Source organism: Panthera leo, chromosome C1, assembly GCF_018350215.1.
Source record: "Panthera leo isolate Ple1 chromosome C1, P.leo_Ple1_pat1.1, whole genome shotgun sequence".
Lineage (NCBI taxonomy): Eukaryota > Metazoa > Chordata > Mammalia > Carnivora > Felidae > Panthera > Panthera leo.
In genome coordinates, this window is record NC_056686.1 from 98,412,381 (window position 1) to 98,430,198 (window position 17,818).

General features: G+C 46.2%; 1 protein-coding gene across 1 annotated transcript in view; it reads right to left on the reverse strand.

Moving 5' to 3' along the window:
- Positions 1-16,409, reverse strand: part of CASQ2 (calsequestrin 2) — a 63,545-nt gene extending 47,136 nt beyond the window's left edge. Inside the window, exon 1 of the mRNA XM_042953562.1 lies at positions 15,873-16,409. Within this exon, the coding sequence (XP_042809496.1) occupies positions 15,873-16,106 (234 nt within the window). The 5' untranslated portion in view covers positions 16,107-16,409. The remainder of the gene's footprint in view (positions 1-15,872) is intronic.
- Between the last annotated feature and the right edge of the window lie 1,409 nt (positions 16,410-17,818).

Genomic DNA, 17,818 nt, shown 5'->3' on the forward strand with positions numbered 1-17,818 from the left:
TGTGTAAGGCATGTTAGAGCATCAAGGACCGTGTGATTTCATTAAGGGAGAAGCTAATGAAAAATTACCTGGTAGTACTAAAGAAAACAAGGGTTATGGAGACTTAGAGCTTGTGAGCAGGGAGGTCAAACCATGCAGAGCCTAGTGGGGGCTGTGATAAGCAGCGTGGATTTAACTTCCACACACTCAGAATGAACTCTCAAATCCCTAACGTGGCCAACAGGGCCCTGCCCAGTTTGGCCTGCCTGACTCTCCAACCTCATTTGGGGCCACTCAGCCTCTTACTTAATACCCTCTTCTTCAGTTCCTCAAAACGTCAAGCTGTCTCCTGCCTCAGGAGGTCTTTGTACAGGGTATCCTCGTTCAGCTGTGTCCCCACGCCCAAGGCTGGGCACCGGCCGCAGCTGTCTGCCAGAAATGCCTGGTTCTAGTCACACAAAGGCACGGAATGTGCCCCGCTTCCACGCCCCCACCCCTCTTCCAAGAAGAGCCTTTCCTTCATACTTCACCAACTCTTACTAACCTTTTTTTTTTTAATACTTTTTTTTAAATTTTTTTTTAATGTTTTATTTATTTTTGAGAGAGAGAGAGAGAGAGAGAGGCAGGGGCAGAGAGAGAGGGAGACACGGAATCCGAAGCAGGCTCCAGGCTCCGAGCTGTCAGCACAGAACCCTGATGCAGGGCTCAAACCCATGAACTGAGAGATTACAACCTGAGCTGAAGACGGACATTTAACCAACTGAGCCGCCGGGCACCCCTATCAACTTCTACTATCCTTGAAGTCTACACGTAAATGTCAGTTTCTCAAAAGGCACCCCCTGACCCCCAATCTGAATTGGGTGCCTTCTGTACTCTTGTCCAAGGAAGCCTGGGCTTCTCCTTCATACCTCTTTCTCAGTTCATAAGCATACCTCAACCTACACAATCATTTGTCTATACCTACTCATTTGATAGCCTGTCAGCTCTCTGTCCACTTCTGTTTTTCTCCCCATACTCTCCTCAATATAGTACCTGACCAGAATGGATCTCAAAAAACATTAGTTCCCTGCTTTTGGTATGATCTCATCTAAATGTAGAATCCAAAAACAAAACTGAACTCATAGATACAGAGAACAGATGGGTGGTTGCCAGAGGTGGTGTGGCGGGGAGGGGGGTGGCTGAAATCAATGAAGGGGGTCAAAAGGTACAAATGTCCACTAATAAGACAAATAAGTCCTGGGGGTGTAATATAGAGCATAATGGGTATAGTTTTGTATATATATTATCCATATTTACATATATATTATATATGTTTATTTTATATATAATACTGTATTGTATATATATATATATATAATACTGTACTATATATATAAGTATATATATATATATATATATATATATATATATATATACAATACTGTATTGTATGTCTGAAAGTTGCTAAGAGAATAGATCTGAAAGTTCTCACAAGGAAAAAATTAGCAACTATTTGTGGTGATGGATGTGTTAACTAAACTTACCACAGTGATCATTTCACAATATATACATGTATCAAACCATTATATTGTATACCTAAATCAAATACAATGTTATATGGCAGTTATATCTTAATAATAATTGTTTCATTGAATATTTTCATAAAACAAAAATAAGATATACTGAAGTCATCTGGTTACATTAACTGATGGAAGTGTTATATTACTGAATTCATCTGTAAAATGAAAATATGATAAACACTGCCATACTTTTCGCCTATCATTTAAATCCCAAATTCATAGGATATCACATTCAACTCCTGATTTTCAGGAAAATCTATTTATACAGCCAAAATCTGTTCTGAAAAGTAGAATAGTTACTGTCTTTTGTATCCGCACATTGAATATGTTACTATTTCACATCCATGTTGCACATGAAGTAACCTATAAATTGCAATTTTAAGGGACTATGGTAGGTACCATCTGTACAATATGGTGCACAAATTTCTCAATTAAGCACTTTCCTATGGAAATTTCATAAGGAAATTTCTGACTTTCCTTGAAGTATCAGAAGAGCTGGAACTACATCTCTACCTTTTAGTAGATAAAAACACCATTTGTTTTTTAAGTAAATGAATGAATGAAAGAGGAGGCTGCTTGGAAAAGGAGAGGCCCACTAGACTTTGAACAAGGAGAAGTGTGTGGATAGGCAGAGGAGAGCAGCGAGGGCATCTCAGGAAGACAAAATGGCAGAAGTGGAGGTTTGGAGATGCAGACGTGCAGAGTGAGTGTAGAAGAGGCTGACTTACTTGAACAGAAAGCTTATTTGAGGGCACTGAATGGAGTGGTGTATTTAAGGTACACAAGAGAAAGAGTGTAAAGGATGTGAATATTAGGACGAGCAGTTCTGAGTTGGGGGTGTTTGGGTAAGAGAACGATATGACTAATTTGAGCTTGAGGAGGGTTGATCTGAGGGCATAGCCCGGACAGACAGAAAGAAGAGTGGAAAGGAAAGGTGACCAGCTGAGAGGCTGATGCCATTGTCTGCATGGGAGATGACTGATCTTAGACTGAGGCAGCAGCAGTGGGTGGAGTGGTGATGCTACAAGCGAAGAGTCCATCAGACTGGCCACTCTTCCATGGCTTTGGAGAGAGAAGGGAGGGAGACCACACAAAAAGAGGAGGCAAGATGACTCCAGGGTCTCCAGCCAGGGAACGGGGTGAAGGACAAAACAATGGCATCAGGAGGGCATGCCAGAACCGGAGGCAGGGTTCTCAGCTTGGATTTAGATGCAATGCGTTCATGGCAAAGTCCAGCCAAGAGCTCGAGGTGTCAAGCTGGCGCTCAGGGGGGAGAGGGCCCAAATGGAGTGGTGGAGGTGAGAGGTGGAAGTTTAAGGGTGGGTGGCATCTTCAGGGACAACAGTGGGTAAGGAAACCACAGGGTCAAAGACTGACCACCTCATAGGAAGCAAGAGCAGGAAGACAGAGGAGCCTGCTCTGGAGGTGGAGAGGAGTAGGGGGCAGAAATCAGAGAAGGACAGGGAGCGTAGTGACTCCAAAGTCATGAGAGGAGAGTGGCTTGAGAAGAAGCAGGTGGTCGGTTCGAATATTGCAGGGAGGAGTCATGGACAGTAGGACCACCATGAGGTCTCCTTTCAGGACTGGTAAGTCACTGGTGACCTTTTAGAGAAGAGCTGGGCCAGGAGCCAAAGCACTGGGAGTTAAGCATTTGAGTGGGTGGCAAGGACATGTTAGAGCAGGTGTGGATCACTTGTTTAAGAAGTTTGCCCATGAAAGGTAGGAGAGAGTGGCACAGCAGCACTGGGGGGCACGTCGTGTGGGGCACGTCCCGTGGGCCTCAGGACAGCATATGCGGAACACCAGGGCCCCATATTTGTCCCTCCAAGTCCAGTCCCTTTGTGGCATGCCTCACCTCCAGGGACAGATTGAAGAAAGCTACATTCATACTGCATTTCATGGTCAGAGGGAAGGTGGGGAAGGCATGGGGTAACAGAGGAAAGACAGTGGCTCCATTAAAGGGAACTGAGTGTGTGTGGGGGATACCTTCTGTAAAGTCAAGAATCCGAAGAAAAGGGAGGACTGAGGAGCCTGGGGAAAAGTATCACTGATCTTTGCTCCAAGTGAACGTCCCTCAGGCCAGTCATTAAAAATACCCTGGCTGCAATCCTGTTCTTCCCATGTAAGCCAAGAAGCAAACTGTTTTCACCCACTGTCCCTGATACCATCTGGCAACGTGTCAAGCAATTCAACAACTGTGTGTCCTCCCTTGAAACCGGAGAGCTGATGTTTATCCCCGGTAATCTCCTGTCACTTTCCACCACCCTCAAATGAGGCCCGGGCTATGTATAGCTGGGCATTGCACGTGATGTCTCCACGCGGGGGGGCAGGCAAGGGAATGGAGCAGCTATTTTATGAGAGTGAAGTAAATATTGGGGCCTGTTGGGGCTGGAATGGGTGGCCTCTGATTATTGGGGTAAGAGGGGAGCTGTTGACTGTTTTATTGGCACCGTGAGGCTCTCACTTTGCTCAATGCCAGGGAAGAAACCCAAGGGCCAAGGCTGTGTGTTTTACACTCTGCCATGTTGAGAGCAGTATAGCAACTATAATAAAAGTATCACCCATTGGGTGTTCGTTCTATGCTCCAAGGCCTTGCATGAATTATCTTATTGAATCTTCCCCAAACCCACATAAGAGTAGAAGTTTGCAGATGAGGAAATGGAGGCATAGAGAGGTCAAACAACTTGCCTAAGGCCACACAGTGCTTAAGTAACATAGCTGGGCTCCCGACCTGACACCGTGGCTCCGGAGCCCCGGCTCTCACCCATTACATTCTACTCCTGCACCTGGGTCTTAGAGAAACCCAGGCTCCAGTCATCAGCTGTGAGACTCTGAGCAGATCACAACTTCTCCCATCTCAACTTTCTAGTCTACAGATGAGATCTCATTCTTGTAGAGGTTACATGGGAGCAAGTGCTTAAGGAAGGTTTGTTCCCTCTAAAGTCACTTGGGGCAACACCATGACATTGAGCTGGTAGTCAGTGAATCCGAGCCCACATCAGCATTACTTGGAGGAAGGTCTCGTGAAAACACAGATTTCCTGGGCCCACCTCAGAGTTTTTGACTCATCAGGTCTGGGATGGGATTTGTGACACGCACTTGCATTCATGACGAGAAATGCATCCCTGGTGACGCTGATGCTGCTGGTCCCAGGCCCACACGTTGAGAACCACTGCTTACAATGGTCTCTAGCCTATAATCACAATCTTTTATCACATAGCATCTTGCGATGTCCATACAGACTGAATGAGAAAGGCCAGGTTTTTCCCTTTTCACACTAAAAACATTGTTGCAATGGAATTTTTTTTAAAAAAATGGCTTTGACTGACATGGGACCAGGCCGCGCCCTTTAACCTTGTTCTCAGTGGGGTTCTGTTGTGCCCCAGAGGCTGTGAAAATGACATCTGGCAGTCCCGGACCTGACCTCTTCTGTAGCTCCCTCCTCAGCCTGCCTTAGAAGGGAGTCCCACAAAGTAGTCACTATGTTCTGGAAGCCAGAGAGACACCAGCCCTTTTCTTTTTAAATTTTTTAAAAATGTTTTTATGTTTGAGAGAGAGAGAGAGAGAGAGAGAGAGAGAGTGCATGAGCACAAGAGGTGGGGGACAGAGAGAGAGAGACAAGAATCTGAAGCAGGCTCCAGGCTCTGAGCTGTCATCACAGAGCCTGACGCAGGGCTCAAACTCATGAGCCATGAGATCATGACCTGAGCTGAAGTTGGACGCTTAACCAATGGGGCCCCAGAGACCAGCCGTTTTCTAACTAAAACTTCCATAGTTTGGTGCACCTCATCCAAAAACAAACAAACACACAATGCAAGAGGTGCTTCAGCTGACGGAGAAGCTTCCTAAAGATAAAACAATGAGCAGACCAGGAGCTCTTTGACTTGTTGCTCCCAGAGCACGTGGTGAAAAGCAGAAGAGAAGCCTGTTGCTGCTTGGCTGAACCGTATCAAATGTCTGACCAGTGTCTGTTCTGCTAGCATCTGCTAATGACAACAAATAGCATGGATATCCAAAGCGTGGGGACAGCAACATGCTCTCACGTACCCAATAGTTTCAAGAACAGCCCTTTGTTGTGTGCCAAACATGTGCCAGTCGCCTTACACATCCCCTTGTTTCTCTTTGTAAGAGCTCTGTGCTGAAGGTATTGCGGTTTCTAATTTTACAAAGGAAGGCTGGAGGAGTGAAGTGACCTGCCTGTGCAAGGACACTAGTGCAAGGACTCCAACCAGGTGGGTCTAACTCTGAGCTGTGTGCTTCTCTGCCAGGGGATATTGAGGGCTCCCGTTTATGTGTTGTGTCCACTTTTTTCTTTGAGTCTGGGGGATGCTCTCATCTTCTTCATAAATAAATCGGGTGAGTGTGGTCAGATCTGTTTGGTGTCCTGAGCCAACTTGGCCGTGTGTGTCGGTGTGAGGTACAGGCAGGTGAGCATGTGAGGGAGTACCTGTTGGCTCGCCTGGCCCGCCTCCATGCCCAGCACACAGCAGATGGTGAGGAGAGGCCGGTCTGGCGTGGGGCACCGGGCAGCAGGCAGGCACTCCTGGAACAGGCTCTGCGGGCACTCAGAAGCGGGTCTGGCCGGCCCAGCCCAGCACGCTGCAAGATGGCGCACTGGCCATCTTCCTGCATGGCTGTCCAAACAGAAATGGCTTATCTGGATAAAATCACATCCAGTTTTCAGAAGAGGGAGCCTCTGAGGCTTTTTTGTACAGACTCAATACTCTGGACGGCTGGCTTTCTTGGTGGAAGAAGTCATTTTAGATGCTAAGGCCGAGCTGTCAATTATACAAAAATCCTCCACACCAACCACTGAGACTCAAACTACAGGAGAGTGGGGCTGCTGCTTTTAAAGAAAAACCGAGTGATTCTGAAACATTTTATTTTTGACTTTTTATTTTACTGCTTTATCTTATGATAGTTTTATAGTGGTGACTTTCATGGTATTTCACGTCTCCATTTAAACATGTTTAACTTTGGGAGAAGGTCTACCTAAGGGATTTGATGGCCAGACTTGAGTAACATAGTGAGAGAAGAAACTTCCAGTGGTTTAGAAGTTCTGAGTCAACAGTGTGTTTTCCATTTCGTGAATCTCTGTTCCATCTCTATATGGAAGGAAGAATTTCACTGTCGTCAACTCAAGCCATGATCTTATAATAGCACTTCTGTCTTTCCAACATCTGCCCCTGGGAAGTGCACAGCAAACTCTCATCAAATATTTGGGCGGCACTTGGGCTCTAAGGAGATCTGCAATTTAAGAGTGGGCATGGTTATACATCGTGGGAGAGAGGACTGGCTTTATGTGAGGGTTTGTTCCCAAAGCCAAACCAAAATAAGCCTGACCTCATCCAGTTTTACAGAGGGCAGCAGGTGCAAGTTTGGAGAATGCCATTTTTGGGCAGTGAACAGTTGGAAGAAATACCTGAATCCTGTGTGTGTTGCTATTCTCTGCCCACAGTTCCCACATCATTCCATCTGTAGATTTACTCGACTCCAGCAACTTAATTTTGCCTTCCTCTCCTGGGGTTTAGGAATGCAATCATGGGGACATTTGCCAGTGCTAAATAGGTTTGAAGGTAGGGTCAGCCTCACAGAGCCCAGAAGTTTCTGCCCATGCTGGATATATAGTTGGGACTGAGAGTCCTGTGGTTTAAAAAAAATCAGTTTTACCCCTATGTCAGTGGGATTAAGCAAAGATGACAAACAGGTCCCTGAATCTGACAGAGTCAACCTAATTTTATACTATTCCACTCAATGCTTTTTTGGAATAAATTTAATGTTAAAAAGAGATCAAGGACAAATATATTTTCAATATAGGCAACACATTTATAATTGCTTGCCTTTCCCTCTCTTTCCATCCATCCATCCATCCATCCATCCATCCATCCATCCATCCAGTGTTTTCTGGATTTTTATTAAATCCCAGTAGGTGCTAAGCATTAGCCCATTTGCTCACACTGGTCATTTTGGTTCAACATAATCCAATTGTACAATTAAATGTTGCTCAAGCATGGGTGAGAATCCAGAATACAAGCTAAAGACTCTTGTCCCTTTTTAAGTTGGCCTTGCTTACAAACACAAAGCAATCCCTTTCAGCTGTTCCTTGGTTTAGAGGAAGGAACATGTCATTTGGAACCAAACAGACATGAATTCAAATCCTGATACATGCTCTGCCATTTTATAGCTTTGTGACCTTGGGCAGTCTACTTTCAGGATCAGTTCTTTGCACATGATGTAAACAAATGTTGTTAAGAGTTAAGTAAAGTAACATATATAAAGCGCCCATACTGGGTACGCTTCACGGTAAATTCATAACAAGTGCTATCTCCCGTCTCCTCCTTCTCTTCTGTTCACTTAACATTCACTCAACAAACACCACTGAGTGCCCACCATGAGTCAGATGCTAATGTAGGTGCTGGCATACAGCAATGAAGAGAACATTTTGCCTCTGCCTTTGTGGATTTACATTCTCTAAGGGCGTCACACAACGGGCACCGTGCCAGCCAAGCTCTATGGAGAAAAGACAGAGTAGGGAAGACAGGTCAAAAGGAGTGCTCAGAGAGTGATCTGTGTAGGAGGTCAGGGAAATAACTTCTTTCATAAGATGCCATTTAAGCAAAGAACTAAAGTTCTTTGAAGGTGAGTTCTTAGCATTAATGAAAGAACATCTCCTTAGCTGTAAGGGGCCATGCCATCTGCATTTTGTAAGGAAGCAGGTATGAATATTTGATGGATCAATGAAAGGGTGAATGTTTCTCTTTGGGGAGCCATGGGCTAAGTTTCACATTATAGAACGCTCACGAGTTTGCTGTAACCAGTTTTCTCATAGTTTTCTGTTAAACATGGTAACACCTTAGTATCCCCTCTTCTCTAGGGTTCTCTGATTTGTCATTTCTTGGCAGAAAAGGGCAATGCAACACAGCAACCCAATAGATGTTTTTCGTCTTTCTGAAGGTAAATGCTGGACCCTGACTGAAGATTACTTTCTGATCTGACCTTAGAAAACCCTGTAACTCAAAGGGAAACCTCTCGGGTAGGGTAAGGCTTCCCATGAGCCCAGTCATCCCCTTTTAAGGAGGTCCAAAGTTTCAATCACTGACTGTCAGAGAGGACAGTGGGAGTGCACTGGGAGGCTTGGGTGAGACCCAGAGCAGATTTGAATCCCTACAGCCCCAGTAACCAACTTATCCCAGCAGTTCAAACCAGAGGTGTGCTAACCGGTCCAATAGCACTGGAGAGAGGCAAGAGACAAAGGGTCAAGCAATGACAACACGATTCTGGTCATCTAGAAAATTTCTCTAACCCAAGAGGCCAGTACTATGCTTTGGAAACTTTAACATGCCTATGAATCACTTGGGAAATGCCATTTAAATGGAACCAGCGCCCAGGTGATGTCACTGGAACTGCTCTGGGTTCCACATTTTGAGCATCAAGTCTCAAGTGCCTGTAAACTTGGCTGCATGCGAGAATCACCCAGGGAGCTTTTAAATTCTGTAGTACATAGATATCATCTCTTACCTCATCATCAATGAAATCAGGATCTGGGAGGAGAAGACCCAGGCACCAGTATTTTTAACAATTCTGTGGTGATTCCAATATGCAGCCAAGGTTGAGACCTATTGCAACCGGCCAAGAACACGGTCTAAATTTCGAGCAACAGGTGAAGAGAATTAGCAGTTGATAAGCACTGGGTATATATTTCAGACCTTCAATTAGGCATCCTACATAGATGAACCTCCTAAACAGTAATCAGCATAACCAAATGATAATACCTGATACGTGTACAGCTTCTTATAATGTTATGAGAAATTTCCATTCATCTGCTTTCATTGAAGTCTTCTCATTCACTGATAGAAACTACACGACTGGTTTAGCAGAGGAGCAAAACGCGGGGCTCGTCTGTGACTTGCCCTGGATCCAAAAGCAAGTGTCTGGGAATTTCAGCACTCTGAACTCCAGTTGTCTGCTTTTCCTGAGCATGGCTCCCTCAACTGAGGTCAGGTGTAAGGGGACGGCCATGCTCAGAAAGCACACACGAGAGTCACGTCAATGACACTGGGCGCACTGCCGGGTCTGAAGAGGTTGTGCTCCCAGCCGAAGATATTTCACCGATGTGCAAATCGATTAGGAGACTAGGTTCTGAATAGAGAAGGGAGCTCGGTCTGTTAGGGACCTTGGTAGACTCAGAGCAGCAGCAGCAAGAGATTTGCTTAAATAGTGGCAGAACCCAGAGGCCAACATGGCCCAGGATTCTGATCCTTGATTTTGCTACAGATGGTGGAACCGGCCTCCCCCAGCCCCACAGGGTCTCATGCATAATCTGTGCCAGAGTCACCATCTAAAATTATTGGAAAATAATCTGCTTACCAGTCCTGGAAAATTGGTCATAACAACAGGCTGTCTTCTTCCTGGTGGATAGGCCATTTCCAATAATTTTATGTGACCATCCTGCAATCAATATCTAAGAGGGCCCAGGACAAAGCCACTGGGCAGATTGTGTGCGGATGGCAGCAACTTTCATGTGGTGAGTGGAAGTCGGACTTCCATAAGCAGGAAGAAGAGAAGGTCCCCAGAGGGGGACACAGAGGAGCAGCCTCGGACCTCACACCCCAGCTGAGGCCTGTTGAAAATAACAGGAATACCAAGTCAACCTGGCATGAAACTACCAGGATGGTGTGGCTGTTCCTGCAGGACCCTGGGCCGCCTGCCCTAGGGACTGCCTAAGGGACCTAGCTCCCCCTCAGCAACTGAACCGGTTTTCACTGTTCACAATGAGGAAGGCACAGCTCGTTCATCACTCGTTCACTGGCTCACTTGTTGATTTATTCATGCTAACGTTACTCAGAGTCTGGTAAGAGCAGTGGGTATTTGGTGAATTAATATTTCTGTTCAGGGATTCACGATACTTATTTTCATGTTCCAAATCGCTCAGTAACTTGCCTGAGAAGATCCCCCAAGGCTTCTCCTAATCCAATAAATATATATCGGTTATGGGTTGGCCTGTTTGCATGCTCCCACAAAACACATGTACACACTTAATAGTATCAGCTTTGAACATGAGGGGTGCCTGGGTGGCTCGGTAGGCTGGGTGTCTGCACTGTGACTGAAAATGTGGAAGGGGTCTAGTTAATAAACGGTGTTGGCGAAAAAGCTTAGTGCATCAGGCACGGACTTGGCAAAGCCCGGGAGAGCAGAGGGAGAGCTGAACATGGGGAGGGGGTGCTTCAAGAATCTGTGATCACGGGCAAGCCACTCGTCCTCTCTGGGGCTTAGCTGCCTACGAAAAAGCAACATGGCACCGTGTCACAAATCCGGAGCTCTCTGAAAGTGGCCTGGTGTCCTCAGTCTATGAAGTGATAGGGTTAGGCTGGGGCCGTCTAAAATCGTGACTCAAGAGTGGAGTGCGGACTGCAAGTTGCCGGTATTTGTGAAGTACTTCCTGTTTGCCAGAAGCTGTGCTCTTGCCAAGCCACCACTGCCGTCTCCACATCACCAACATGGAGCCCGAACGCAGAGGGGCATCCTCCTTGGGAACGGGGCCCCAGGTCTACCTGACTCGGAAGCCCATGTTAGAGCGCACCACTTCTCAAGTATTTCGACCCAAGACAGATGGGTGATGTTGGAGGACTTTCTGTGACACCCTTTCTAGGGCGCGTGATAGCAGCAGTAACTTGCACGGCAGTTTCAAAGGAAAAGTAGAAGCAAGAAACAAAAGGACAAGGAGGAATCAAAATCACCGGGCACGTCCTCCTCCTGTGCTTGAGTCCGGTGAGGCTAACAGAATCTGGCTGCTGTGGTGTAACTCAGTTATGGTCTGGGCTGAAGCTGAAGGAAACAGCATACAGCATGGCAACTCCCTTTATAATTGTGTTGACACCTCAACAGGAAAATGGGGGAAAGGCACTGAAGAATAATTCATGGGAGAAAGAAATATAAATGGCAGATAATTTTATGGGAACATTCCATCTCGCTAAAAATCAAAGAATTTTCATTAACACTACAATGAAAACCTCAACAGACAAAGATTTTTAAAACTGAAAATTGTGTCAACATCCCCAAATGGACAACTTATCTTAAGAATATGCATGGTCATACCATGGAGTGCTAGGCCAGCCTTAACATTGTTTGTCAAGAATATTAAACTCTTTCGTGACACAGAAATACAATGTACTGAAGTGAAAAAAGCAGGAAACAAAACTGTAGAATCGGTAAAACCCACTGAAAACTGTACGTTTACATATAGACAGAAAGTACGGGGGAGAAATCTATCAGAACGTGAAACGTGTTGCTTTCTGGGTGGATGCTTTTATTGCCTTCTTTTTCCTTTTCCATATATTCCAACATTTCTAAGTGAGCGTGTGCTATTTTGTGGATAAAATGCCCAACCCGGAAGCGGGATTCCCAGCTGCCTGAGTCCTGTCACTACAAAGCCACGGCTATGAAGTAAAGGTTCAGAACAATCTAGATGGTGTTCAAAGAGAACGTTTCATCGAACATGGCATCCATTCAGCCAGCCTCTACAGAACTTCTCTATAGAACTAGCTACCACGCACTGCCCCTGGTGCCCTCCAGAGCCAGACCCTGGCCAAACTGGAAAGCAGTTTGAGCTCGGTGTCACCTGGTGACATTTAATTTGCCCTTTTTCTGCCCAAGCTTTCAGTGACTTTCTATTCTTTCCCTACTCCTCTTCCCCCTTGTCAAACCCTGTTCCCGCACGGGACTCAAACGTGGTCAGATGCAGGTATAAGTGACTGGCAACATTTTAAAGGACTGCTACTCTCAGAGGGGCTTAACTGTGTTTGGAGAAAAATCCTCCCCTAGAGGAATGAGACCCTCATGGGCAAATTTTAGGAAAATTGGGTGGGAAGATCCCCGAGGGCTGTCAGAATCCTTGCTCTTGCGGTTCCCTCCCCAGCCCTTGCTTATTGGCCTGGTAAATTTTCCTCGTTTTCACAAACCAGTTCTTCCTTGTTACACCTTCTGTGTCTCTCCCTGGGAAGCAGGGCCCTTGCTCTTTGTGCTCTGGGAGTACCTTCTAAGTTGCTCTACTCTTAACAGTGACCCCATTGCACTATAGTTTTTTATTTGCCCTTCTTCCATAATAGGTCAAGAGCCACCTGAGGGTCTCATTTTCCTGTGTCCACAGCATCTATCCCAAGACCCAACATCTAAGTAACAGACAGATGACTGATTGATCAGCATTCAAGACCCTGAGCCAGGGAGTGACCTGCTCACCCTGTGGAGGGGGATGTTTCTGGGTCATTTTTCTTGTCATCCCTTAGAATGGCAGGCAAAGTATACACAGATGACCACAGTTCCTCTGGGCTTTTAGCAGAATGGGGTGGGCCTTACATGACAGGTTATGAGCTCCTAATCCCTAAAGATGTCTCAGGTGTTTCAACTGGGGGATAGCAACTAATAACGGTAGAATGAAATCAACTTAATAGGTTGGAATCAATATTTTTTTTAATGAAGACAAACAGAATAGACTAGAACAGAAAGAATAAAACAGAAGACAAAATAATTTTGTTAAAAACCCAAGTATTTCTCCAAATAATAATTAGTATTGTCCCATGAAATCTGTGTTTCCGTTGTGTATGTGTCCCTGATTACTAGGTTGTGGTGAATTATGACACAGAGATACCAGAAGCCACCTTCCTGAACTGGCTGGAGGAGAGGAGCCAACTGTCCCCTGCACTGTCCGCCCATGGCTGAGACCTCACTTCCTGTGGACATTGGCTGGGGGCTGCGTCCTTGCCTCTTATCCCCCTAAAGCCACTGCGCTGGAACAGGCAGCATACTTTCCTTCATGCAGGTCTCAGGTCCAGGGAATTCAGAGGACAAAATAACTGTTTTGACTATGAAGAAAATGTAGAGGCTTAAATCACTCTCTTTCTACCCATGGGATTCTTGGAATCAGTTTTGTCCTGGACTCTGAGAAAGAGCCTGCACCTGACAGGTACCCCCAACACCCCGAAAACCTCCCTCCATTCTCACCCCCCACCTCCATCCTCACTAAGGGAGCATGGTCTCCTGCCTGGTCGGGGCATCTGCATAAGTAGTGCCTCCCTCCAGGGCTATGCGCTTCTCAACCGTGAGTGTGATACAGCTGGCCTCACCAGGTCTGGGCCCGCGGCAGAGCAACTCTAAGGCAGACTCAAAGCGATCCTCAACAGAGTATCTAGCAGCTAACTGAACTCTGTCTCATTTGGTTCTAGCAATATTGCAGTGCAGGGGCTAAGACCACCTTTGCCTGCACTAGTTGGGTGACCCGGGGCAACTTACCTTCTCTGTGCCTCAGTATCCCCCTATAAAATGGGGATGGGAACTGTACCTATGTCACAGAAATACTGTAAGGATTAAACTAGCTAACATATACAAAGTGCTTAGAACCGTCTCTGTAAACAGTAAGCATTCACTAAATCTTAATTATTGTTACATAATTATCTCTTAAGCATGTATGATGGTTTTTTCTATGTTTATAGATGAGAAAATGAGACCCAGAGGAATTAAGCAACGTGCCCTATGTCATGTGCCCAGGAAAGGCAAAGCCAGAATATAAATCTAGATCTCCCAACCCCAAGTTCTGTGTCCTTCTTCCCCTAAGGATGCCCACCTCAGTTTTAGCACCTTGCAGGGCATCAACTATGTCCTTTGGGTCTCTGCCAGGCACTCTTGGATCAAAGGGGCGTGAAGGGATGGTGAGCCCAGGGGAAAGTGCCTTCTCAGGGCCCTAGGTCTTTGCGGGAGATACATTCTTGGGGGAGAGTATGTGTACATGTGTGCATGTGTATGTGTGTGTGCACATGTGTTGTAATATGATGGGGCATCAGAAATGGGAAGTCATTGCTTGTACTGGCATTCTTTTTGAGTTCCAGGCTGCCAGACAGTGATGAGCATATAGGGTAGGATCTTTATGCCTTCAATTAACTTTTTCAGTCTCTCAATAACTGAGTACGGCAGTTTGAGACAGAGATAATGATATGAGCGAGGATTTCAGGGGCTGAGTAGCAGCTATGCTATACGTCCTGGTTTTTTTCCAGCCTGCAATGTTCCCATAGATAGCACAAAGATCTAAAAACTGTTCCTGCTTTCTCTTTGCATGCAACCCACAAGACGAACGTCCACTTGCAGCCCCCAGGATAAGCCTGAGACAAAACATAATGGTAGTGGTGATATTTTTTAAACGCTTAGTTTTTTGTCAACCTGAGCTCTCTGTAATGACCAGACTGCCACATATAAGTGCTCTGAGAATAGGTGCTTGTATGATGATCGGGAGACACTTAGGATTCTGAAGTACTTTAAAGTATCCAACATATTTGACTATATGTCACATGGTTTTCATGGAGTTTATTTGAATCTTTTTTTTTAAGATTAAAATCTATATGAGTTTCATACATGGTAACTCTCGTAATCACAATATTTGATTAAGCTGAGCTTTCTGAAGTGCTAGTTAACAAGCTGCTGTAATTCTCAAATGTCTCTTTCCACAGGTTTGTGCCTGGGCTGGGCACGGGGCTGATAAGGGATCTTGGTGACTACTAGAATTCCTGGCACTCACAGGTGCTCCTGAAGTGTAAGTGACCTTACACTGTCCAGGAGGCGCTGCAGGAATTGGCCCTGGAGCCCTCACCAAGGAGTAGAGGATGGGCCCCACAGTGCCAGGCTTAACAGACAGGCCATGTAATGCAGATAAAACAAGAACTGACTTCAGCATCTGCCCTGAACTCACACCAAGAACTTTCTGAGGCAAAAAAAAAAAATCCCTCCCGTTAATTAGTGAACGTGCAGCTAAAGATCTTCACACATGTACACTGTGCAATGTTGACTGAACCCAGATCACAAGAGACGAAGATCACTTAGTGATATTCCCCAGCTGACCCATGGAGAGAAGCAAGGTCAAAAGCCTCCTGTCTCTCCAGGATTGCGGCAAAAGTTCAGGGAGCAGAGGGTGGGGAGTTAGCACACCGAATGAAACCAAAATCGTCTCTGAATTGCATTTCACCAAGCCACTTGACCAAACTTTTAAAATTATCTCAGAAAAATAGTTGCTGGGACTATTGCCCTTGAAAACCCAAGAGGACCATCGTGGGACAGGTTTTAAATCAGACCCATGCATTGTGCAACACATTCGATTGTCCCTATTTTAGGAGTCAGGCCCCACCCTGCGTTGTTCACACACCCCAGCTTTGCAACAAAAATATCTTCAGATTCACATGACTAAAATGCAGCCGGACTTCAGGACACAGTCTCTGCTCCTGCGTTCCCACATCCCCAGGCCGCTGGCCAGCCCGTGCTTGCTGGGACAAGGTGGTCAGCATGCCCCCTGCTTACCTCCAGCACAATTTCTTTCAGTTGGAACTGTTTCTGCGCGACTTTGTCTGAAGACACGGGCTCGTGGTAGTAGAGGCAGAGCAAGTCGTATTTCTTCAAAACCTGCTTGAAGTTCTTCTCAGTGAGGCTTACCACGCGGTCCTTGCCATCATACGTGGGGAAGTTGAGTCCCTCTTCTGCCCTGCAGGAGGACAGCAGGTAGACCCCCACGATGAACAGGTGCGTTCTCTTCATCTGGGAACGGTTTTCGTTTCACTTTCCCAGAAAGACTGAGGGCAGGAAAGTGGCCGGAAGACTCTCAGAGGTCTGGTTGCAAGAAGCAGGGGAGCAGAGAGGCAGATTTGGTCCCTCCTCTCTATCCCTCCTGGGCCCGGAGGACCAACTCTCCACTGCCTGGGCTCCAGCTACTAGTACTCCTGGGCACAGGACACAGGCGTGCGGAGACTGAGGGCCGGGCCGGGCCAGGCCCCAGATACCTCGCATAACTGGGCCCAGCCCCTGTCTCATCAGGAACTCCATTTTTAGGATGCAGTTGTCTCAGGCTAAAAATAAATCATGCAATGAATAAAAAAAAAGTTAGATATGACACTGTTGAGGGATTCGCTGATACAGTTTGTCAGAGGGGTAGCAAGGGAGGAGGCAGGAGGGAAGGAGGAGAACTCGTGCACAAGGAATAAGGAGGACAGCAAGGTCAGGGAAGAGAAACTCAAGAAGGAGGGAGAAAAGATGAGAGGGGAGAGAGATGGGACCGTAAACGAGACCAGCTAGTGGAGACGTCTGCATGTACACAGGGCCACCCAGGCCTCGGAATCGTTCAATTAAGGAGAGAAGTCAGCCTGTCCCCTCTGGGTGGGCTGCCTGTCCCCCTACGTACTCACTGCTCACACAGTCCAGTCCAGGCGGACTTCACGTTCTGCACCTGCCTTTCCCTGCCCCCCATCCTCTCTTCTTGGGAACTGGGCCCCGGGTGGCCTCTGTGCCATGCTCACATGGCCCTGACAGGCACTGGGCAAGAGATACAGGGACACCCTCCCTGTCAGACCCCCCGCCCTTGGGCCTCAGTTCCTCTCCTTCCACTCCTGCCCACAGCTGAACACTGCTGACACCAGGAAAACCCATCTCCATTTTAAAATAAATTTAAAATACTTTAAATAAAGTAAAAGTTCAACAGTCTTCCTCAGAAACTCTCTTAGATTAAACTCTCTTAGATTATGACAGACCATCTCTGTTATATCTCTTTTTTTTACCTTAACCCCTAATGTGTCATTTTTGTCCCTTTCCTCTTCATTAGAGACGGACTGGTACACAGAGTCTGGAAGTTGGACAGATGACAGTTCCAATCCCCGTTCTGCCTTTTAATGGCTGGATGCACTTTGAGGCGTCACTCACTCTCTCTGGTTCTCAGTTCCTCCCCCTGCCTTGTCACATGAGGATAATTATGACTATATTGTAAGGTTTGGAACACAGAGATGGAAAAGCATTGTACAAAGCAGGTGCGTGGTAGCTATTATACTTACTTCATTCTCACTGGAGATGGTGGAACATAGGTTATTATAAGACTTGTCAGTTTCTAATAATAGTGGTTTGTGAATCCTTTCCGGTCCACTTTCTCCTTGAACCAAGCAGGCAATTGGGGCAGAGTTGATAAGCGCTCATTTCACAGGTGAGCTAACTGAGATTCAGAGAGATCAGCAACTTGTCTGAAATAGCCTTCCTAACTGCCAGTGTGAGGATTCCAGGTGCTGCTGGCTGCTTTAACTATGACTCAGGGCAATTTCTTAAGTGGTTCCTCGACCATCCTTTCTGGTCAAACAACAGCCCAGTCATGTCTTTCCACTCCTTAGAGTGGTCTATGGCTCTTAAAATTTGGACCAAAGTTTTGTCTTCCTTTGGTTGGAAAATCAGCTTTGGAAAGAGTGAGGACTCACTCATGCACAACATTTACA